General features: G+C 34.9%; 1 protein-coding gene across 1 annotated transcript; it reads left to right on the top strand.

The window, feature by feature from the left end:
- The first annotated feature begins 14,635 nt into the window (after positions 1–14,635).
- On the top strand, positions 14,636–18,576 carry LOC110878665 (probable acyl-activating enzyme 6). Its single transcript, XM_022127009.2, has 2 exons — positions 14,636–15,134; positions 17,213–18,576. Exons 1-2 carry the CDS (start codon positions 14,690–14,692, stop codon positions 18,433–18,435), a joined length of 1,668 nt encoding a protein of 555 aa, XP_021982701.1. The 5' UTR covers positions 14,636–14,689; the 3' UTR covers positions 18,436–18,576.
- The last annotated feature ends 1,900 nt before the right edge of the window (positions 18,577–20,476 follow it).

Raw genomic sequence — 20,476 nt, 5'->3', positions numbered from 1 at the left:
ATATATAAAGTTATAAACGAAAAACAAAATCTACTTAAAAATAGTAGTAATAATAATACAATAAAGAAAATTTAAGGTTAAAAAAAAGAAAATAAAACTATTAGTAAATGTAAAAGTAAAAAAATAATAATAATAAAATAGTAATTTATTGTTAGCTAAACTTGCTTGATACATAAATAGTAAAACTTAAATAAAATATATTTATAAGTGTTATGTACATCTCTTTGAAAATATTAGGATATATAATGATTCATAGAAAATGAATAAAACATTTATGGTAAAATAACAAATCCATGATATATTTACTATTTAATGTACAGTACATATTGCTCGATCAGGAAAACTATACCTAAGAACATGGGGTATGGTTTAGGTAGTCTTTTTGAGGACTATCCGTCACATAGGCGTCACATCAGCATAGATGAAGGACTATCCCTTTGGGGACTATCCACGGGTGTGGAGGATACTCCTCTCTTTGTTTTTTTATTATTAAAACAAGTAAAACAAAAACAATAACACACACACTCTCTCTCTCTATGGGGTGTTCAGCTCGTCCCAAACGTCCAAACTGGGCCTGTTGTGCCACGACGAGGGGGAGGGGGCTAGTGTGGGACGAGAGGGACGACCGGCGCCGGGGGCGGGGGATCCCCCACCCCTTGGTCTAAATTATTTCTTTCAGCATGACTAGCAGTTAATAAATGTGCGTCTCCCAAGTTGTTAAAAGAGTTTAAATTTATGATTTTACTATTAAAAAAACTGGGTATTAATTCTCTTTGTTAAAGAGTTAAAATTTTATTATTTTCTCATTAATCATCATCATACTCAGTAAATCTCACCAATAGTAAAGCTAGAGTAGCATGACCGGCTCTGGGGGTAGGCGGGGAGGACCACCGGCCAGGACCCGATATTTCAAGGGGCATGCTTTTTATAAAAAAACATCTGATATGTATATGCAAAATATTTTTTTAATCGGGTACATCCATACAAACACTAACATAGGCCCCCTTACAAACTATTCTTATGGTTTAGATTAGTTATTAACCGCTTTGTCATTAGGTTTAGACCTTTAGTAAGCCAAATACCCAATTTCGTTAAGGCCTAAGGGCACATTTTTTCGAGCTCGAAAAGGGTACACGAATTCTCAGGGCCGGCCCTGTAGAGTAGGGTCTGAGGAGGGTAACATATAGACAGTCTTACCTCTAACCCGTAAGAATAGAGAGACTGCTTCCAGTAAGACCCGACTTGTAAAATGGTGTATTAAATCTGTAGGTTTTTTCGAGGAAAGCCATGAAAGAATGACTGTAAAATGATAATATTTTTGAAAAAAGTCTCCAGCGTTATCAACTTTTGTAAGGGGTAGAAACGTGTACACCAATAAAATAAAGAAAGCAAGATACGTTGCATTGAATTCATTAACTTTTGATATTAAATTTTATAAAATTCTCTATTATTATTTATTTTTTGAACGGCAAATATTACCCCGCTAATTTACATCAAATATTCTAAAACATTTTAGTTGCTTAAGTTTAAACATGAGATCTTCACTATAAAAGATATGTGTGTCTATTAACTGTACTACCTCACATTGACCTCTTTTTATTATCAAATTATCCATTTAGCAAGCATATATAATGTATTAACTATTTTAAATTAAAATAAAAGAAATTATATTATATACTTTTAGTGACCATATTTAAGGTAGTAGAAGATTCAAATGAAAACCACTAGTTAACGCGAAAACTTGAAAACTAACTAAAAAAAACCTATAAAACATACCAATTTTTTTTACCATTTTTCGCTATTTAAACTATATAAAAATATTTTCAAAAAAAAAAGAAAATTTTTTTTGTAGTGCACATGTGTATGTATACTACACATGTGTATTATTATACATGTGTACTACAAAAAGAAATTTTTTTTTTTGAAAAAAAGTTTTTTATATACAAAAACTAGCGATTTTTAATAAAATAATAAAAAAAATTTGGTGTGTTTTTTTGGTTTTTCTAGTTAGTTTTCGCGTTAAAAGTGGTTTTCATTTGAACTATTCCCATTTAAGGTATTAAACATATATATTAAATTAAAATAAAAGAAATCCATATTTAAGGTATTAAACGTATATATTAAATTAAAATAAAAGAAATTACATTATACACTTTTAGTGACCATATTTAAGGTATTAAACATATATATAAAAAATAAAATAAAAGAGATTACATTATACATTTTGGGTGTACGTATTTGCGCACCAAAATGCCTATTTGCACACCAAACTCTAGCTTTATATACGTTGTGTATAGGTCTATACGCGACATATAGTTGCCTTTTTCAATTTCCAAGAGAATCTCTGATTCACATCATGTGAGAATTTTTCACTTTATATATGTCGCATATAGGCCTATACGCGGCGTGTATAAATGGTGGTTTTTTAAGAAACATTTTTATACATTATTAATCGTTTTAGCAAACTTTTATAATAAGTATACGGGTGTTGTATCGTATCGTATAGGTTGGTATCGTATCATATAGTGTAGTTTAGGTCCCGTATAGGCCTATAGACCTATAATGGACCTATACGAGACTTATACTACACTATATGATACGATACCAACCTATATGATACGATACAACACCCATATAGGCCTATAGGTGTAGTATAGGTCCTTTATACTATTATAAGTGTAGTTTATGCTCCGTATAGGCATATAGACCTATAGGGGACCTATACGAGACATGTACTACACTATACGATACGACACAATACCTAACTATACGATACGATTCAACACTCGTATAGACCTATAGGTGTAATATAGGTCCCATAAAGGACTATTGGTGTAGTTTAGGTCCCGTATAGACCTATAGGCCTATACAAGACCTATAAGGACCTACACGAGACTTATACTACATTAGATAATACGATACAACATAATACGATACGTTACTGTAGGATATAATACAACACTCGTATAACACAATAGGTGTAGTTTAGGTCCCGTATAGGCCTATAGGCCTATACAAGACCTATAGGGAACCTATACGAGACTTATATTACATTATATGACACGATACCAAACTAGGGCTGTTCAAATTGCTCGACGCTCGAAACTCGTTCGATGCTCGCTCGTAAAATGCCCGTTCAATTCAACTCGGTTGAAAAAGGCGCTCGGTTCGGATTGTAAACGAACGAGCACAAGCAAAGGTGTAACACCCCAAAAATGGGTTTGGTAACTAAACCAAAGTAACTAAGAATGAGCGGGTAAAAATACCGTTGGTGGTAAAAGTTAACCCGTAAGTAAATTAACTAGGAACAAATTAATCTAGTTAGTAACTTGGAAACAGTAATAAAACAATGAGTTGTAGCCCCTTATAAATAAAATCATAAACTAGAGGGGCCTAAAAGAGGAAAACTAAAACTTGAATTTTTATTATACAAATAAAACACAACAAACACTAGGTGTGTGTGTGTAGCAACCATGAGGAAGAATGAGGGAACTAACCCTTGTTCATTTATAATCCACCAAATTGGAGGGTGAATTAGGGCCAAATCACATTTGTGAACATGAATTCGTGATCATCTAAGCTTGGAGATCATAAGGTATGTTCTAATTCATGATTTGGTGATGATAAATATGTGGATGAACTTGAAGGTGGTAACCTTGAGTTTAATATTTTGTTAGTATGATGAAATTAATTATGAAATTATGTGTATGATCATCATACTTGCAAGTATATGTGAAATACAGGAATAAATTAGAGGTTTAAGTATATGTTCATACATGACATGAGATGGGTTTTGACGATAGGATGAAATCAATGTTATTTTGGTGTTGAAATGTGTTTGAAATCATCACGTATATAAGAATGTGTGAAGAACTTGAATAATTTAGGTGTTCGGATGAATGTCTAATTTATTGGGTGAAATGGGTTTTTGTATAAGAGATGAAGACCCCAATTGTAGTGTTATAGTTTGACAAATTAGTTTATGAGGCTTGAAAGTTTATGTTAACTTGATATTGTTAAGTATATAAACTTGTTGATTTGAAAAAAATAAGGTAAATTGGATGGCAAAGTTAGCTAAAAATGGTAGCCTTAAAGATGATGCTTACCAAGTGATTTATAAAATGTCTAAGTGAGGTTCATCAAAGCGTTAGTGCATTTATACATGCCATTTGGCAGTTTGACTTTTAACAAAGTGGCCTATAGTAAAATCAAATGCGAAAAATGGTAAAGAAAATCCATAAGAATAATAGTCATGGTATTGATGACTAATATAACCATCTTGCAGATGTTGCATTACAGTTCGACTCTTGATAAGCTAGGTGGAAGCTTGGGAAGAAATGGGCCGAATACGCAAGAAGAGCATAATCACATGCAAGGTAAGTTAAGCTTACATCTTTGTAATAGAACATTTACTTATGCATTGATTGAGGACAAAATTATTTAACATTTGAAATGAATACTTGAAATATGATGTTCTGACGCGAAACGATACGAGTCGAAACGAATAAACATGGTAAGGAAACCATACATAATGAGTAAAAAGGGTAAAATGGTAAATTGGTCATGTGTTGACAAATAAACAACGAGTTATGAAAAGTTACCTTATGGTGTAAGCCATAATAGGTAAAAAAGGTAAAACGGTAAATTAGTCACGTGTTGACGAATAAATGATAAGTTCTAAAAAGATACTGTATGGCGTAAGCCATGATGGGTCAAACGAGTAAAGGAAAGACATCTAAGAATTTTGACCCTATGGTGAAAAAGCCGTAATCGGTCAAATGCGTGAAATGGTAAATAAATACTATTTCGTAATATATATATATATATATATATAATGGTTGGTCGTTTAGGCCGAATGAGTCAAATGGTGATGTTATCACCATTTGACAATAACGACTAATGTTTGCTTGTCGAGTCTTATACTCACAGGGGTGAATAGCGTATGGAATTGCGATGCTATTAATTAGCAAATAATAAGGCAAGGTATTAAAACGGGTCAATGCTTTGTCCCGAGCCAGGTATGTGTTGTAACACCCCAATCGCGTAATATACAACAACACGCGACGGAAACATTGGAGAGTCACGTTACAAATTGTTTCACAACACATGGTACATAAAGTTTTGTTTTATTGAGTTAATTGTATTTATTGTCTTGTAGAGTGCAAATAATATACAACCATTGTCTTGCGGGTTTTAAAGTCACTAAGGCCCAAGCCCGCCCTATGTGAAGCATGCTCAAAGTCAAACATAAGCTCCTGAAACATATGTGAAAGTAAAACATCAGCATAAAAATGCCTGTGAGTAACATAGGTTTTGTGATAAAGATTCATAGCTTTGAATGTTAAAAGAAATGTTTAACTAAAAAGTAGCCGTGAACCTTTATAAAAATGTTTTCTTTTGTAAAATCATATGAAAATTAATGATTTAAAAGAAGTAATGTAAGGTTAACTTAATAACCAAAATATGTCATGTCTTGTATAAAAATATGTCATGTCTTGTATAAAAAGTGTGTCATGTCTTGTATAAAAAGTGTCACGTATAAAACAATGTCTTGCGTAAACAAAATGTCATGTGTAGAACAATGTCTTGTGTAAACCAAATTGTCATGTATAAACCAATGTCTTGTATGGTAAAGAAAAAGGTCTTTGCTTAAACCATAGGAGATAATGTCGTGTATAACAAAAATGTTTTGTATAAAACAATGTTTTTGAATGAACAAAAGTATTGTTTAATCAAAGGTTTTGTTTTATAAACCATTGCTTTTATTGTGTAAACGTATTTAAGGATTGTTGGCGAATACATTCAAGCCTTGTTGACTGTCAGATAAACCTTTATAAGGACAAAGGTTTATCAAATGTTCATCGGATTCTGTCATTCCCAATGGATACTTCCAAACAAAACTAGGAAGCGGGAATGGGGTTGTCAAACCTATGATACCATTACATACTACCGGTCGGTGTGAACAATCTTAATGAATGTATCATTGTATATTCAACGCATCAATATGTCATGAACAATGTAAGCGTGTCATGAAAATGTTTTGAAACCATGTACTAGGTATGCTAGGTAAACATACGAAGTAAAATGTCTTTGAAATAATGTGCTAGGTATGCTAGGAAAACATACGAAGCAAAACGTCTTTGAAATAATGTGCTAGGTTTGCTAGGTAAACATACGAAGCAAAATGTATTTGAAATAATGTGCTAGGTAAACATACGAAGCAAAAATGTCTTTGAAATGATGTGCTAGGTATGCTAGGTAAACATACGAAGCAAAAATGTCTTTGAAATGATGTGCTAGGTATGCTAGGTCAACATACAAAGCAAAATGTCTTTGAAATAATGTGCTAGGTATGCTAGGTAAACATACGGAGCAAAATGTATTTGAAATAATGTGCTAGGTATGCTAGGTAAACATACAAAGCAAAATGTATTTGAAAACCATGTACTATATGTACTAGATAATCAAAGCATGTGTAATGTTATAAAAAACAAGAAAGTAGTGACATGCACATATGCTTCACCCCAAATTGTTTGAAAAAGTAAAATAGGGGAACTATGTACTCATTTGGGATTGCGTATAAGTCTTGTATGAATGAGTAAACAAAGTTCAAGAGATCAAGGAATCAAGTGTGTCCTAACATCGGATAACTATGCTAATATGTCGGGACTTTAATGGGCGGATCAGATAGAATGAAGTTTTATAAATCAAATGAGTGTTGGAACTCATATGATATGATTTAATAAACTCAACATTCTGATTTGAAAGTGATCCTAAGTGCTTTTGACCCGTTATGTCTCGTTAAAGTAGTTTACGCTACTTTAAAGGGTCATTTGCATAAATGTATTTTCGGATGGTTAAATGTGACCTATGATAATTCTTATATGTCAAAACATGTTTGATAATGTTGTAACATCAGTTTATATGTCAAAAATTGGGTTACATATGCTTAAAACGGATTTATGCGTAAAAAGGGCATTTTGGTCATTTTTAAAGAACATAAGAATAACTTATCATAACACTAACCAAATGACTTGACCATAAGGTATAACCCCAGTAAGTTATTCCCTATACATTTATGGTTACAAATATGTGTTTGGTCGGATCCTAAGATCGACTTACGACCCTAATAAAGCACTAAACTTGAAGTGACGAGTTAGACATATCTAACTAAGTTATAAAACTGATTTGGTATCAAAACTTGGTGTTTTGATACCCGAAAATAGTTCCGTCGTAAAAATGCACATAATATGCATCTTTGACCGAAACTTTGACTCGTCAATTCGACTAGTAAATGTGGTAATCAGAAGGTGCAATCGTAAGGGATTATAACCTTCGTGATTACGATCATGTTGCAAAGTTCAATTGAACTTTGACTTGAACAATTAAGGTCAGAACTGAAAGTCAAAGCATTTATCGAAAATGCTTGAATTTTGGCTTTAAAAGCCTAAAATAAAGAACAAGACTAAGGAAGAACACTTACTTGTGTTCTAGGAAGATAAGAAACTTAGTAGGAGGCCTCTAAAGAGAAGCAAACTCCAATTTTGAGCAATAAGTGAAAGAAGAGATGAATGAACAAAGAATGTGGTGATTTTAGCTTGGTATTTATAGTGATTTGAATATCATAGGATGATTACAAGTGTCCGAGGAGGTGTCAAGATCTTAGGATGGGTGTAACACATGTCAAATGCAGGTAGAAACCAAGAAATTTCGAGTTCTTGGGATCTAAGCAAAGAAAACAATGGGTTGCAAATGAGCAGGCAGGCTAGACTGTAGGCTACGGTACAGAGACCGTAGGCTACGGCGTGGTCTGTTCAGCCACAACATAACTTTCACACTTTTGACACTTTAGGCCCCTTGACTTGTTTCATCGCGTTTTGTCCCTTTTAACACCTTTTAACCAAATATTTAGGCTCTATAAAGGTGATAAGGCATATGTAACTTGAATTATGCCCAAAATGTCGTGAATGTCGATTCGTTCGGTTGTACGGTTACGCTTTTCGCATAATTACGGAAAACGCTATAACGAACACGAAAATGACCGAACTTTCGCAACGATTGATATTTTTGCATTCTTATCAATAAAATACAAGATTTTATTGATTACAAAAAATTTTGGATGTGTAAACAAGGTCTGTATTAAAAAATACGAGAATCGGAAGACTTTCGCAGTATGTCGCAAATAGTCCCTAGACTCAAATAAGCATGTTTTTGCCATACATAACCCTTCAAAAATTATTTCTAAGTTATGTAAAGGGTATTTAGGGTATGTGTAGCTTATGTCCTTGTTCCGGAGTGTACATTGCATTAAACGAATTATGTTTGAGTAACAATTTACGTATTACTCCCAGAAAAGTTTTTGAGAGTTTAAAATTGAACAAGGGTCGGAAATGTACAAATGTCATAGATAATTATACAATCCCATAAATAAAACACACGGTTTCATTGACTATGAAATTGTTCGGAGTTATAAAATGATTACAAAAGGCACAAATGTCACATGTGTAATGGATCAAAATCTCAATGAGGTCTTAGGGCAGAAGAGAGTTAAACGAGTCATGGGTGGACAATGGATTACCTAAAATGAGGCATGACTAATAATTTAAATAGGAGATATTGTTCTTGGGAACACAATGATTATAAAATAGAATATGGGTTAAAATGCCCACTTGGTCAAAACAAGCTTTAAATATCCTCCGGGATTAAAAAGGACTAAAGTTGACCAAAATGCCCTCTAATCGGACAAATGACCCTTAAGGGTAGTTTGAATATGAGTTTTATAATTTGGTAAGTCCTTCTGATAAAATACAGTGGAAGGTTTAAACCATTTGGGCATAATGCTAGATAATGGGTCAATTTCATAAAATTGTCAAACTTGAGGGTAGGATAGGAATATAATGATTTTCTGTCACAATTCATCACAATTGAGGTTGTGATGATAGTTAAATAAAGATCATAAAGTGGGAACGCAAGTTATGAATGGTGAAACTAAGATATGGGTCAAAATAAGTTCTTGTTTAGTTAAAGTAACCAAACGGGTCAAAATAAATGCGAATACGCAACCCGGGTAATGGGAGCGTAAACGCATGTTTAGTAAACCCAGAGGCATAAGATGATAATGGGTCGAATAATCGCTTGAATAAATTGTGAGCCGATGGCATAAGATGAAAAAGTCATTATTCCGGGTTGTGGATTTTGAGTCTACAATGTGGGCGATTAATTTACGATCACGAAGAAATAAATTTGAGGTTAAACGGATAAGTGTACGAAAAGATATGAACGTTTTCGTGTTAAAGGGCAAAACGGGAAAAAGGGTACCAACAGACTTGTACCGTAACCTACGGCTGAGTGTCGTAGGCTACAGTAGTAAGGAAAAAATCAGCAGATCATAGTCGTAACCTACGACTGAGTGTCATAGGCTACGGTAGGGCCTGACTGCCCAATTTCAACATGGTGTACCGTAAGCTACAGTACTCTTACTGTAGCTTACGGCGGGAGTTTTCCTCAAAATTTTTGTTTATTTGTTTGATATTTTTGGGTTAGAAATCCATGTCTAAGCACCATATAATTAACATATGAGTTGTTATTGGTGCATAGGTGATAGCTAGGACCTTACGGATGAAGATCAAGCATAACGAAGAACCGAACACAACCGATGTTCAAGCTTCCGCTTAGTTTCGTTATTTTACGAACCGAAACACTTATGAACTTTATAAGTGTTTTATATTTTATTAACGTGTTAACGTGCTAAAGTGTTAAAATAGTTATAAACTTTTATTAAATCCGAAATATTGTATGAACGCTTAATTGCATTACTTATATAAAAAATGCAAAAGTTTTTATAAATCCTCAGTTATGTAAGTCGGGGTCTTACAAAAGGTCTGCTCAGTTCGGTTCGATGCTCGCTCGTAAAATGCTCAAAATACATTTTTATATATGTGTGTGTGTGTGTATATATATATATATAAAATGACTAGAGGCGCACATTAATAATGTTTGGTTCAAGATCTTAATAAACGCCATTTAAGTGTAGAATTGAAGGCCGACGTCAATAGTCCATTGTCCAATAATCCGATGTCTATTTGAGTAATTAAGTCAAAATGTCAACTATGAAAATGTGAAGCGTTAGTCAATCGATACTCAAGTCTCAACCGCCATTCAATTCAAAAGTACATAATCCTAATTAGAACCCCATATCAACCATCATTATTCGATTTCTCCATTGCCAAGACGCCAACTCCCCATGGTTTTGCTTCAGTTAGTTCATTTGATTTCGAACTTCTGATAGAAGAAGGGCCTGCTTCAATCAATCGACAATTCATCTTCCCGCTCGCATGATCTCGGTAGAACCAGTTGAATGTTTTTTTTCTGTTCCTTGTTATTTGTTAAATTTATACTTATGATCTAATTGGACGAAACTTTAGGGACAAAACCAACACTTTACTCTAAAAACTAACACCCCTATCATCATTTTCCTATTTTGTTCTGTGATGCTAGATAATCGCTCGACGTTCGTTCGAAAAATGCTCGAATCGAAAGACGCTCCTTCGACTTTGGCTCGGTTGAAAAAAAAACGCTCGTTTGATTCGGATCGGTTTGTAAATGAACCGAGCACAAGCAAAGGTCCGATCGGTTTGGTTTGGTTCGGCTCGTGAACAGCCTTGTACCAAACTATACGATACGCTACGATACTATATGATACGCTACAACACCCGTATACGCCTATAGGTGTAATATAGGTCCCATATAGGACTATAGGTGTAGTTTAGGATCCTTATAGGCCTATACAAGACCTATAGGGGACCTATACGAGAATTATGCAACACTATTCGATATGATACAATACAATACAATAAGATACGTTACTATAGAATACTATACAACACCTGTATAACACTATAGGTGTAGTTTAGGTCCTGTATAGGCCTATACACGACCTATATGGAACCTATACGAGACTTATCAAACTATATGATACGATACTATAGGATACGACGCAACACCCGTATAGGCCTATAGGTGTAGCATATGTCCCGTATAGGACTATAGGTGTAGTTCAGGTTCCGTATAGGCCTATAGGTGTATACAAGACCTATAGGGAACCTATACGAGACTTATACTACACTATTTGATACGATAAGTATACTTTACTACACCTATAGGCCTATATGAGACTAATACTACACTATATGATATGATACTACATCCATAGGCCTATACGAGGGCTATACGAGACCCATACGAGACGTATACTATACGATACGATACCTAACAATGTTATTTATTTATTTATTAAAGTACTTTCCCCGCTTGCGGGGTGCACGTATAATGTATATATGTGTGGGCGCTCGGGGGGCAAAAGTAAAATGGTACTAACTTTAGCGTTATTTTAATAATTTAGTGAAAATAACGTTAAAAGCGGCGGATGGTTAATCATGCATCATGTGGTGACATTGATAGCTGAAAGACACGGGGTACATGCACCAATCAGTCTCTGTCCTGATTGTTTGAGTGTTATGTGTCTTAGGTCCAAGGCTTGATACAAAACTACAATCGAGCTGGGGGTCTCACTGGAAGCAGCCTCTCTATTCCTACGCGGTAGAGGTAAGGTTGTCTACATCTACCCTCCTCAGACCCTACCTTAGCTTTGCTATTGGTGGGATTTACTGAGTATGATGACGATGATGATTTATTAAAGTACTTATTATAGAACTTTGCTAAAGAGATAAATAATGTTTAAAAATTTTCTTAAAAAAACACCCCTTATATACGCCGCGTATAGGTCTATACGCGTCGTATATAAAGGACTAAAAGACCATTTTACCCCTGGTTTGGGCTGCGTATAGCCCCTAAAATAGGGGTAAAATGGTCTTTTTAACCAAACCTGACCCATGTATATGCCTCGCACATGCCTATACGAGGCGTTTAGGAAAAAAAAAGACCATTTTACCTCTGGTTTAGGGGCTATACGCATCCCAAACCAGGGGTAAAATAGTTTTTTTTTGCCCCTTTATATACGTCGCGCATAGGCTCATACGCGGCGTATATAAAGGGTGGTTTTTTTAAAGAAATATTTTATACATTATTTATCGTTTTAGCAAAGTTCTATCTTATGTACTTTTAAAAAATCGTTGTTAAGTATCGTATCTTATAGTATAAGTTTCGTATAGCCCTCGTATAGGCTTATGGATATAGTATCATATCATATAGTGTAGTGTAAGTCTCGTATAGGCCTATAAGTGTAGTATAGTATCATATCTTATCGTATCAAATAGTGTAGTATCAGTCTCGTATAGGTCCCTATAGGTCTTGTATATGCCTATAAGCCTATATGGGACCTAAACTACACTTATCGTCCTATCCGGGACCTATACTACACCTATAGTCCTATAAGGGACCTATACTACACCTATAGGCCTATACGGGTGTTGTATCGTATCCTATTGTATTGTATTGTATCGTATTGTATCCTATCGTATCGCATCGTATAGTGTAATATAAGTCTCGTATATTTCTCCTATAGGTCTTGTATAGGCCTATATGGCACCTAAACTACACTTATAGTCCTATAAGGGACATATACTACACCTATAAATGTATATGAGTGTTGTATCATATCCTATAGTATTGTATTGTATTGTATTGTATAGTATGGTATTGTATCCTATAGTATCATATCGTATTGTATCCTATCGTATTGTATAGTGTAGTATAAGTCTTGTATAGGTCCCCTATAGGTCATGTATAGGCCCATCTGCCTATACGAGACCTAAACTACACTTATAGTCCTATAGGGTGTTGTATCGTATCGTATAGTATCATATAGTTTGGTATCGTATCATATAGTGTAGCATAAGTCTCGTATAGGTTCCCTATTGGTCTTGTATAAGCCTATAGGCCTATACGAGACCTAAACTACACCTATAGTCCTATACGGGACCTATAATACACCCATAGGCCTATACGGGTGTTGCATCGTATCCTATAGTACTGTATCATATAATATCGTATATTTTGGCATCGTATCATATAGTGTAGTATAAGTCTCGTATAGGTCCCCTATAGGTCTTGTATAAGCCTATAGGCCTATACGGGACCTAAACCACACCTATAGTCCTATACGGGACCTATATTATATCTATAGGCCTATACCGGTGTTGTATCGTATCCTATAGAATTGTATCGTACCGTATCGTATCATATAGTGTTGCATAAGTCTCGTATAGGTCCCCTATAGGTCTTGTATATTTCTATTATAATATACTATACTAAACATATACAGGACTTAAGTTATACTACGCTATACGATACTGCATCTATTTCTATACGAGGCCTATATTATACGATACTACACCTATATACCTATATGAGACCTATATTACATTATACGATATCAAACTTATAAGCTTATACGAGGTAAATACGGATACAATATGATATTTGTAATAACGTATAAATGATTAATGTTATATAAAAATGTTTGTAAGAAATACTTTTCTTGTATTATTTAAAATAAAAAAAACTTATTTTCTTATAGAACTTTGTTAAAACGATTAACATTGTATAAAATGTTTGTAAAAAAAAACAACCTTTATATACGCCGCATATAGGCCTATACGTGATGTATAGGAGCAGCCTATGCAACTCTACGTGCGTTTAGACTTATAAGCGGCGTACATAAACTCTAAAGTGTGCAAATAGACACTTTGGATGTGCCAATAGTTTGAGCGTACTTTTTAAGTAACTATATATTCAATGTATTAGGGTCTAGGATTTTTTATCGTTCCGGAAGGAATATCGCTCGGTCATGAAAGCAGCAGCGAGTGACTTCTTATTATTTTCGTTTAATTTGGTTCCAAGAAGAACAAAATTAAATAATATTTTTTTGGTGACATTTCTTCTATAGTTGTACATTTTTTGCTAGCTTCTTGCTGATCTTATAATCTATACATATCTTTTATCATCAGTAGAAAAAAAAGAATATTTTACATATTTATAAAAACAAAACCATCATTATCATACTCAGTAAATTCTATCAATAGCAAGGCTAAGGTATGGTATGAGGAGGATAAGATGTAGACAGCCTTACCTCTACCCCGTAGGAATAGAGAAGCTGCTTCCAGTGAGACCCTCGACTCGATAGTAGTTTTGCATCAAGCATTGGACATAAGACACATAACACTCAACAATTGGGATAAAGGCCGATTAGTGCATGTACCCCCTAGTCTTTTGGCTATCAACGCCACCACATGATGCATGATTAACCGTCCCCTGTTTTTTCGGTATTTTCACGATATTAGTAAAATAACGTTAAAATTAGTGCACTTTCACTTTTACCCCCAAAAAACCTACATATATACATTATATGCGCATACCAGAAACGAAACTTTATAAAAACAAAACCACAATCACTAATTAACACAACCAACCCACCCCACATGTTAGATAAGCATTAAAACTGACTAATTTTCTACCCCTACCCTACTTTCTTACCTCTCTCACATGTTGGGCTGGCTAATAAAGAAAGAAAGGGTGAGATAGTAACCCTAGCCTAGCTACACACCTCAACACAATACCAACCCATAAATGCTACATGGGTTATTAGTTGCAAACATTTAAAAACAAGTTCAGTGCAGTGCACATAGAGATACACATACACCAATCTGTACGTATACAACAACCAATTAACATGAATCTTCTAAAGCCCACATCTGCAAATTCATGCCCACTTACTCCTCTCACCTTCTTAGAACGAGCGGCAACCGTTTATGGCGATTGTACTTCCATTGTGTTCAATAACACCACCTTTACATGGGCCCACACCCACCGTCGCTGCCGCCAGGTGGCCTCCTCCCTCGCCAGATTAGGTATCCGGAGAGGTGATGTTGTGTCTGTTTTGGCTTATAATGTTCCGGCAATGTATGAGCTTCAGTTTGCTGTGCCAATGTCCGGTGCTGTGCTTAATAATTTAAACACTCGTCTTGATGCTCGGACCATCTCTGTTATGCTTCGACATTCGGAGTCCAAAATGCTGCTTGTTGATGTCCATCTTCGGGCTCTTGCGCTCGAGGCGGTGTCCAGGTTTCCGCCCGGGACACCGCCCCCTGTGCTTGTTCTCATTAGGGATCTTGAAGGTACATGTTTCGTTTTCCTTAATTTCTCTAGACTTATATTTTCTAGGTACCATGTTTTTCAGTTTTCCTTAATTTCTGTAGACTTATATTTTCTAGGTACCATGTTTTTCAAGTATGATGTTTTGACATATCATATTTTGCAAGTTTATATTTTTATATGAAATTGCCATAAATTTTAGAATAAACGTGTATAACTATTTAGGCTATTTTAAATGGTATTTAGAATGTGAATACATAATTATTGTGATATGATTTTTATTTTTATTTTTTAAAACGGCAAACACACATTCACTTAAACACTAATCCTGAAATTCGTTTAGTTGTCCACTTTGTGAGTCTGAAGTCTCGGATCAACTTGATGAGGATAAACACCTGGCCATCAAAATGATATGAAATTATAATAATTAGTTTCTACTTGTTGATATTGGGGAAAAACTTTATTATAAATTAAAGATAATTAAATAGATTAAAAAATTTGAAAAGTATACCCCGTTGATTCTACAAAAAAAGATATCTTTATCCTTTATTAGCTTGAGGTAAAAATTTAACCTTGTAAAAATTCAAGAAATAACTATCAATGTTTTAAACATAATTTTTGTTCTAACAAAAACACAAAATATGCAAGTATGTTTGTATGTGAATTTGGTTACAAAAAATCGTTATTGAATTTAGACATTCCCATTCATGAATAATGTGTTATGTTTTCATGAAGCATTATTATGATGGTTCATTAAAAGTTAGTTAACATTAATAGTTATACCCATTAAAGAAAATTGATACCTTTATGTTTCGACTAAAAAACCTTTTTAAAAATGTAAACGCATAAAGACTAATTCAGACATTCCCATTCATGAATAATGGTTTGATTTGATGTTGCCTTTCATGAACAAAAATTGGATTAACTAAAACCAATTGACTGAAAACCAAATTAACAAAAAACATGTTATTAGTTTTTTTTACTTTTCTTTAATCAAAATTAACTGAACCGAACGTAACCATCTATATATTCATATATTTCTAGCTTTTATATCTCTAGTTCATGTATTTATACAAACCTTTTGGGTCATATCATTATTATCATGTACACTTCTTCATCTAGTTCACCACTTAGGCATGCATTCTAGCATCCAAATTGTGAATTACAAAATTGTGTATCTTGCTATCAAGTACAATTGTATAATGGAAATTTTGGCAACATGAGCATATATATACACACACACACACACACACATTCTTCTCCCCCTTGAAGCTATGGTTAGTAGCAGGGGCGGACTCACCCTTTGGCCAAAGTGGACGGCCATACCACTTGAAAAAAAAATAGTGTATATTTTAGGCAAAAAACCCGACCGCACCCCTAAAAATATGGTTGAACATATTATCCGCACCCCAGCAAATAATTTCTGGGTCTGTTACTGGTTAGTAGAGATGGATTTTTCCCTCCTGCCATATTAAAGGAAGGTGGCATAAAAATAAAAAACCTTAGGTTTACCATTTATCTTTGCTCTTAAGAGATTCTTCTATGCACATATGGTTCCTAAGTTGCATAAAAGAGAGTTCCTTCTTCTTGTGCTTAAGCATGTGCTTGAAATCTTCTCGTCCATCTTCATGTCATGCATGCTGAGTAAATTGGTAAGGATACACAATATTACATTATTTTGCTCAGTTGCAGTTCTAGAACCGATCAATTTAAAGTTATTAAGGTATTAATAAGGAACTTCTTACTAGAGGCATCATATATTTGTGTCACACACTACACTAAGGTACAACGTTGCAATGGATCATGAAAAGATACTTAGGCAGCAATGGTTCATAAAAAAATACTTAACCTAAGCGTTACACGTTTAATTTTGAGTTATTGAAAATTGAGTATAATATACACAACTTTTATTATTATTTTGTATTTAGAGGTTATTGTCACCTTTTAATAATAAATTTGATTATTCGAAACTGATAGCATACATGTTTGCCCACATCCAAATCAAACACACTATCGTATAATACTGAAAAACAATATGATTTAATGATCATTATTGATTTAATATTTGTTAGAAAAATAACAAATTTGGTTTTGTTTACAGAATCTTTGTCTCTCCCACCGACCGTTGAATCAAGGGTGAACGAGGTTGACTTTCTTATGTCGTACGAGGATTTGGTTAAGAAAGGGAACTCGAATTTTGATTGGATAAGACCTATCAACGAGTGGGATCCAATCACATTAAACTACACTTCCGGGACCACGTCAGCACCTAAAGGAGTTGTTCATTCTCACCGTGCAATCTTTATCATAACCGTTGATTCACTTATGGACTGGTCCGTACCCAAAAACCCGGTTTATTTATGGACCCTACCCATGTTCCACTCTAACGGGTGGAGCTTCACTTGGGGCATGGCGGCCTTCGGCGGCACCAACATTTGCCTCCACAAGTTCAACGCCGACAACATCTTCTCGGCCGTGGACCGCCACAAAGTCACCCACATGTGTGGCGCACCGGTTGTGCTCAACATGATAGCAAACTCGCCCAATGCTAAGCCGTTGAAAAACCCGGTTCATTTCTTGACCGGTGGAGCCCCGCCGCCCTCGGCTGTTGTCCTCCGGACGGAGTCGTTGGGTTTTATCGTTAGTCATGGGTTTGGTATGACGGAAGTGGCGGGGGTCGTGGTGTCATGTGCGTGGAAAGAGAAATGGAACCGGTTGCCCGTGACAGACCGGGCGAGTTTAAAAGCAAGACAAGGGGTAAGAACCCTAGCGTTGACTGAAGTCAACGTGTTGGACCCTGAGTCAGGACTCGGAGTGAAACATGACGGGTTGACTCAAGGTGAAATTGTGTTAAAAGGGCCGTGTTTAATGTTGGGTTATTTAAAAGACCCGCTTGCCACGGCTATGTGTATGAAAGACAACGGGTGGTTGTACACGGGTGATGTTGGGGTGATCCACCCGGATGGGTATTTAGAAATAAAAGATAGGTCAAAAGATGTGATCATATCCGGGGGTGAAAATGTGAGTAGCGTAGAGGTGGAATCCGTGTTGTACACGAATCCTGCGGTGCATGAGGCCGCAGTGGTGGCTCGACAAGATAAGTTTTGGGGAGAAACGCCTTGTGCGTTTGTGAGTTTGATTGGAAAGGCGAATTCGGAAGACATAATAAAGTTTTGTCGAGACAGATTGCCGCATTATATGGTCCCGACGAAAGTGGTGTTTATGGAGGAGCTACCGAAGACGGCCACAGGAAAGATCAAGAAATTTTGGTTAAGAGATATGGCAAAGAATTTGTCACCACCAAAAGAAAGGAGTAGAATATAAAGATGGATTTGGTTCATTTAAGATATATTTTTCTCTTTTTTGTTTATTCAAATTTTGGTATACATGTAACGGATTTTATACAAGAGGAATACCTCTAATTGATGATCGGTAGTAATAATTTTATTGTTTTTTAGGTCCGAATTTTAAGATTTATATACGGACTAAGTGAATAACTAGCAGGGGTAGATCCTAATTACATATATCCAAAGGGGCATATATGTGTACAAACTGAAAGGAAATGTACAAATCAATTGATGTGTTAAAGTATTTTGTTTCAGCGGATATCTGAGTTTAGGTATCATATATGTGTACAAACTGACGGGATTCAAACCTAGTTTATAAATAAAGAGAAACGAAGTTCTTATTTTTGAGTATCTTAAAACATTTCTCTATTGCATTATAATAGTATAGATATATTAATACATAAAATAGGGTAAACAGTTAGAACGATTATATCATATACGTGTAAAGTTGTTCCACTAGTAATATATTATATATTATATATTAATACATAAAATCGGGTAAATAGTATAACGCCCAAACACGTACTATCTTAAAAGCGACGTAGCGGAAATATGAGTCATAAAAATTCTTTTCTTGACAATCATACAACTTATTAATAAGCCATTCGAATCGACTTGATTTAAATCTTTTACATTATTCATACCTAATCAAGAAAATTATATTACAAATGGTTTCCAACATGTGATCACATCCCCGTACAATCCTTGATCTTAATTCGACCCTCGATCACTAGTCTGTCATGAATATCCGACTAACCTACGGTCACCCAACACGTTAATAATTGGTGACATCATATACATTAGTATAAATACATAAAAATATACATAACCACTTAGCAATCTATCATTTTATACAACTCCGATATAATATTCTTTTGAGTTCATTCTTTACACCGAGCATCCAATCTCTGTAAGCCCAATACTTACGTATCTACATTCCTGTTCCATTCTCAAGGCACACCATTAGTAACGTGACTATTCAAACATGTTAGAGCCATATATATAAACATATATATACAAGATCCTTTCTTTCATGCACAACAAATCCTACTTCATGGATAAGTGCCTACACACGTATGTTCATACACATTTCATACCTACATACATACATGCATACATACTTACGTATATACATACATACATACATACTTACATACATACATACATACATACATACATACATACTTACTTACTTACACACATACATACATACATACATGCTTACACACATACTTACATACATACATACAAGCTTTATTCCTTTGTGTACATTCAATCCCATTTAATACATACGTACATACTTTCATATATGTATACTCATACATCTATTTACATACACCCGAAAACATACATGCAAACATAAACACGTCTATACGTACATACTTACATATACTTACATTAAAAGGCATACAAAGCCCACCTGACCTTGGGCAGTTCACATCTCAAGGAAGATGGCTAAGGAGAAGTGGTGTGTGAAGACAGTTCATAATCATCATAATTGTTTGACAACAAGGGACATATCATTGTACACAATGAGTTCGATTACTAGGGAGATCCAACCTATGATTGAAAGCAATATAGAGATGCCAATTCAAGCAATTCAAAGTCAACTTCTTAGAAAGCATCAGCTAGAAATATCACTACATAAGGTGTTTAGAGCCAAGAGGATAGCAACTACCAGGATTTATGGTGATTACCAAGAACAATATGGTCTTCTAAGGTCGTACTGTGATGAACTTCTCAAAGCCAACCCAGGTAGTACAATTAAGATAGATGTGGAGCCATGTGGGAACCCGGGTAGTCCTACAAGGCAGTTTTAGAGGATACATGTTTGTTTTGCATCTATGATGAGAGGATTTAAGATGATTGGAAGACCACTGCTGGGTGTCGATGGGTGTTTTATGAAAGGTCCTTTTCCTAGACAGTTCTTGAATGTTGTTGGTATAGATGGGAACAATAGCATATATCCAGTTTGTTATGCTCTTGTTGAGGCAGAAACAACACAAAGTTGGAAATGG

Source organism: Helianthus annuus, chromosome 9, assembly GCF_002127325.2.
Source record: "Helianthus annuus cultivar XRQ/B chromosome 9, HanXRQr2.0-SUNRISE, whole genome shotgun sequence".
NCBI lineage: Eukaryota > Viridiplantae > Streptophyta > Magnoliopsida > Asterales > Asteraceae > Helianthus > Helianthus annuus.
This window is presented reverse-complemented; position numbering and strand designations above follow the sequence as displayed.

Bases quoted from the DNA above. Each gene is read 5' to 3' on its own strand.
- LOC110878665 (XM_022127009.2), top strand. From the start codon at position 14,690: ATGAATCTTCTAAAGCCCACATCTGCAAATTCATGCCCACTTACTCCT. The intron at 15,135-17,212 runs GTACATGTTTCG...TTTTGTTTACAG, and splicing joins TCTCATTAGGGATCTTGAAG to AATCTTTGTCTCTCCCACCG.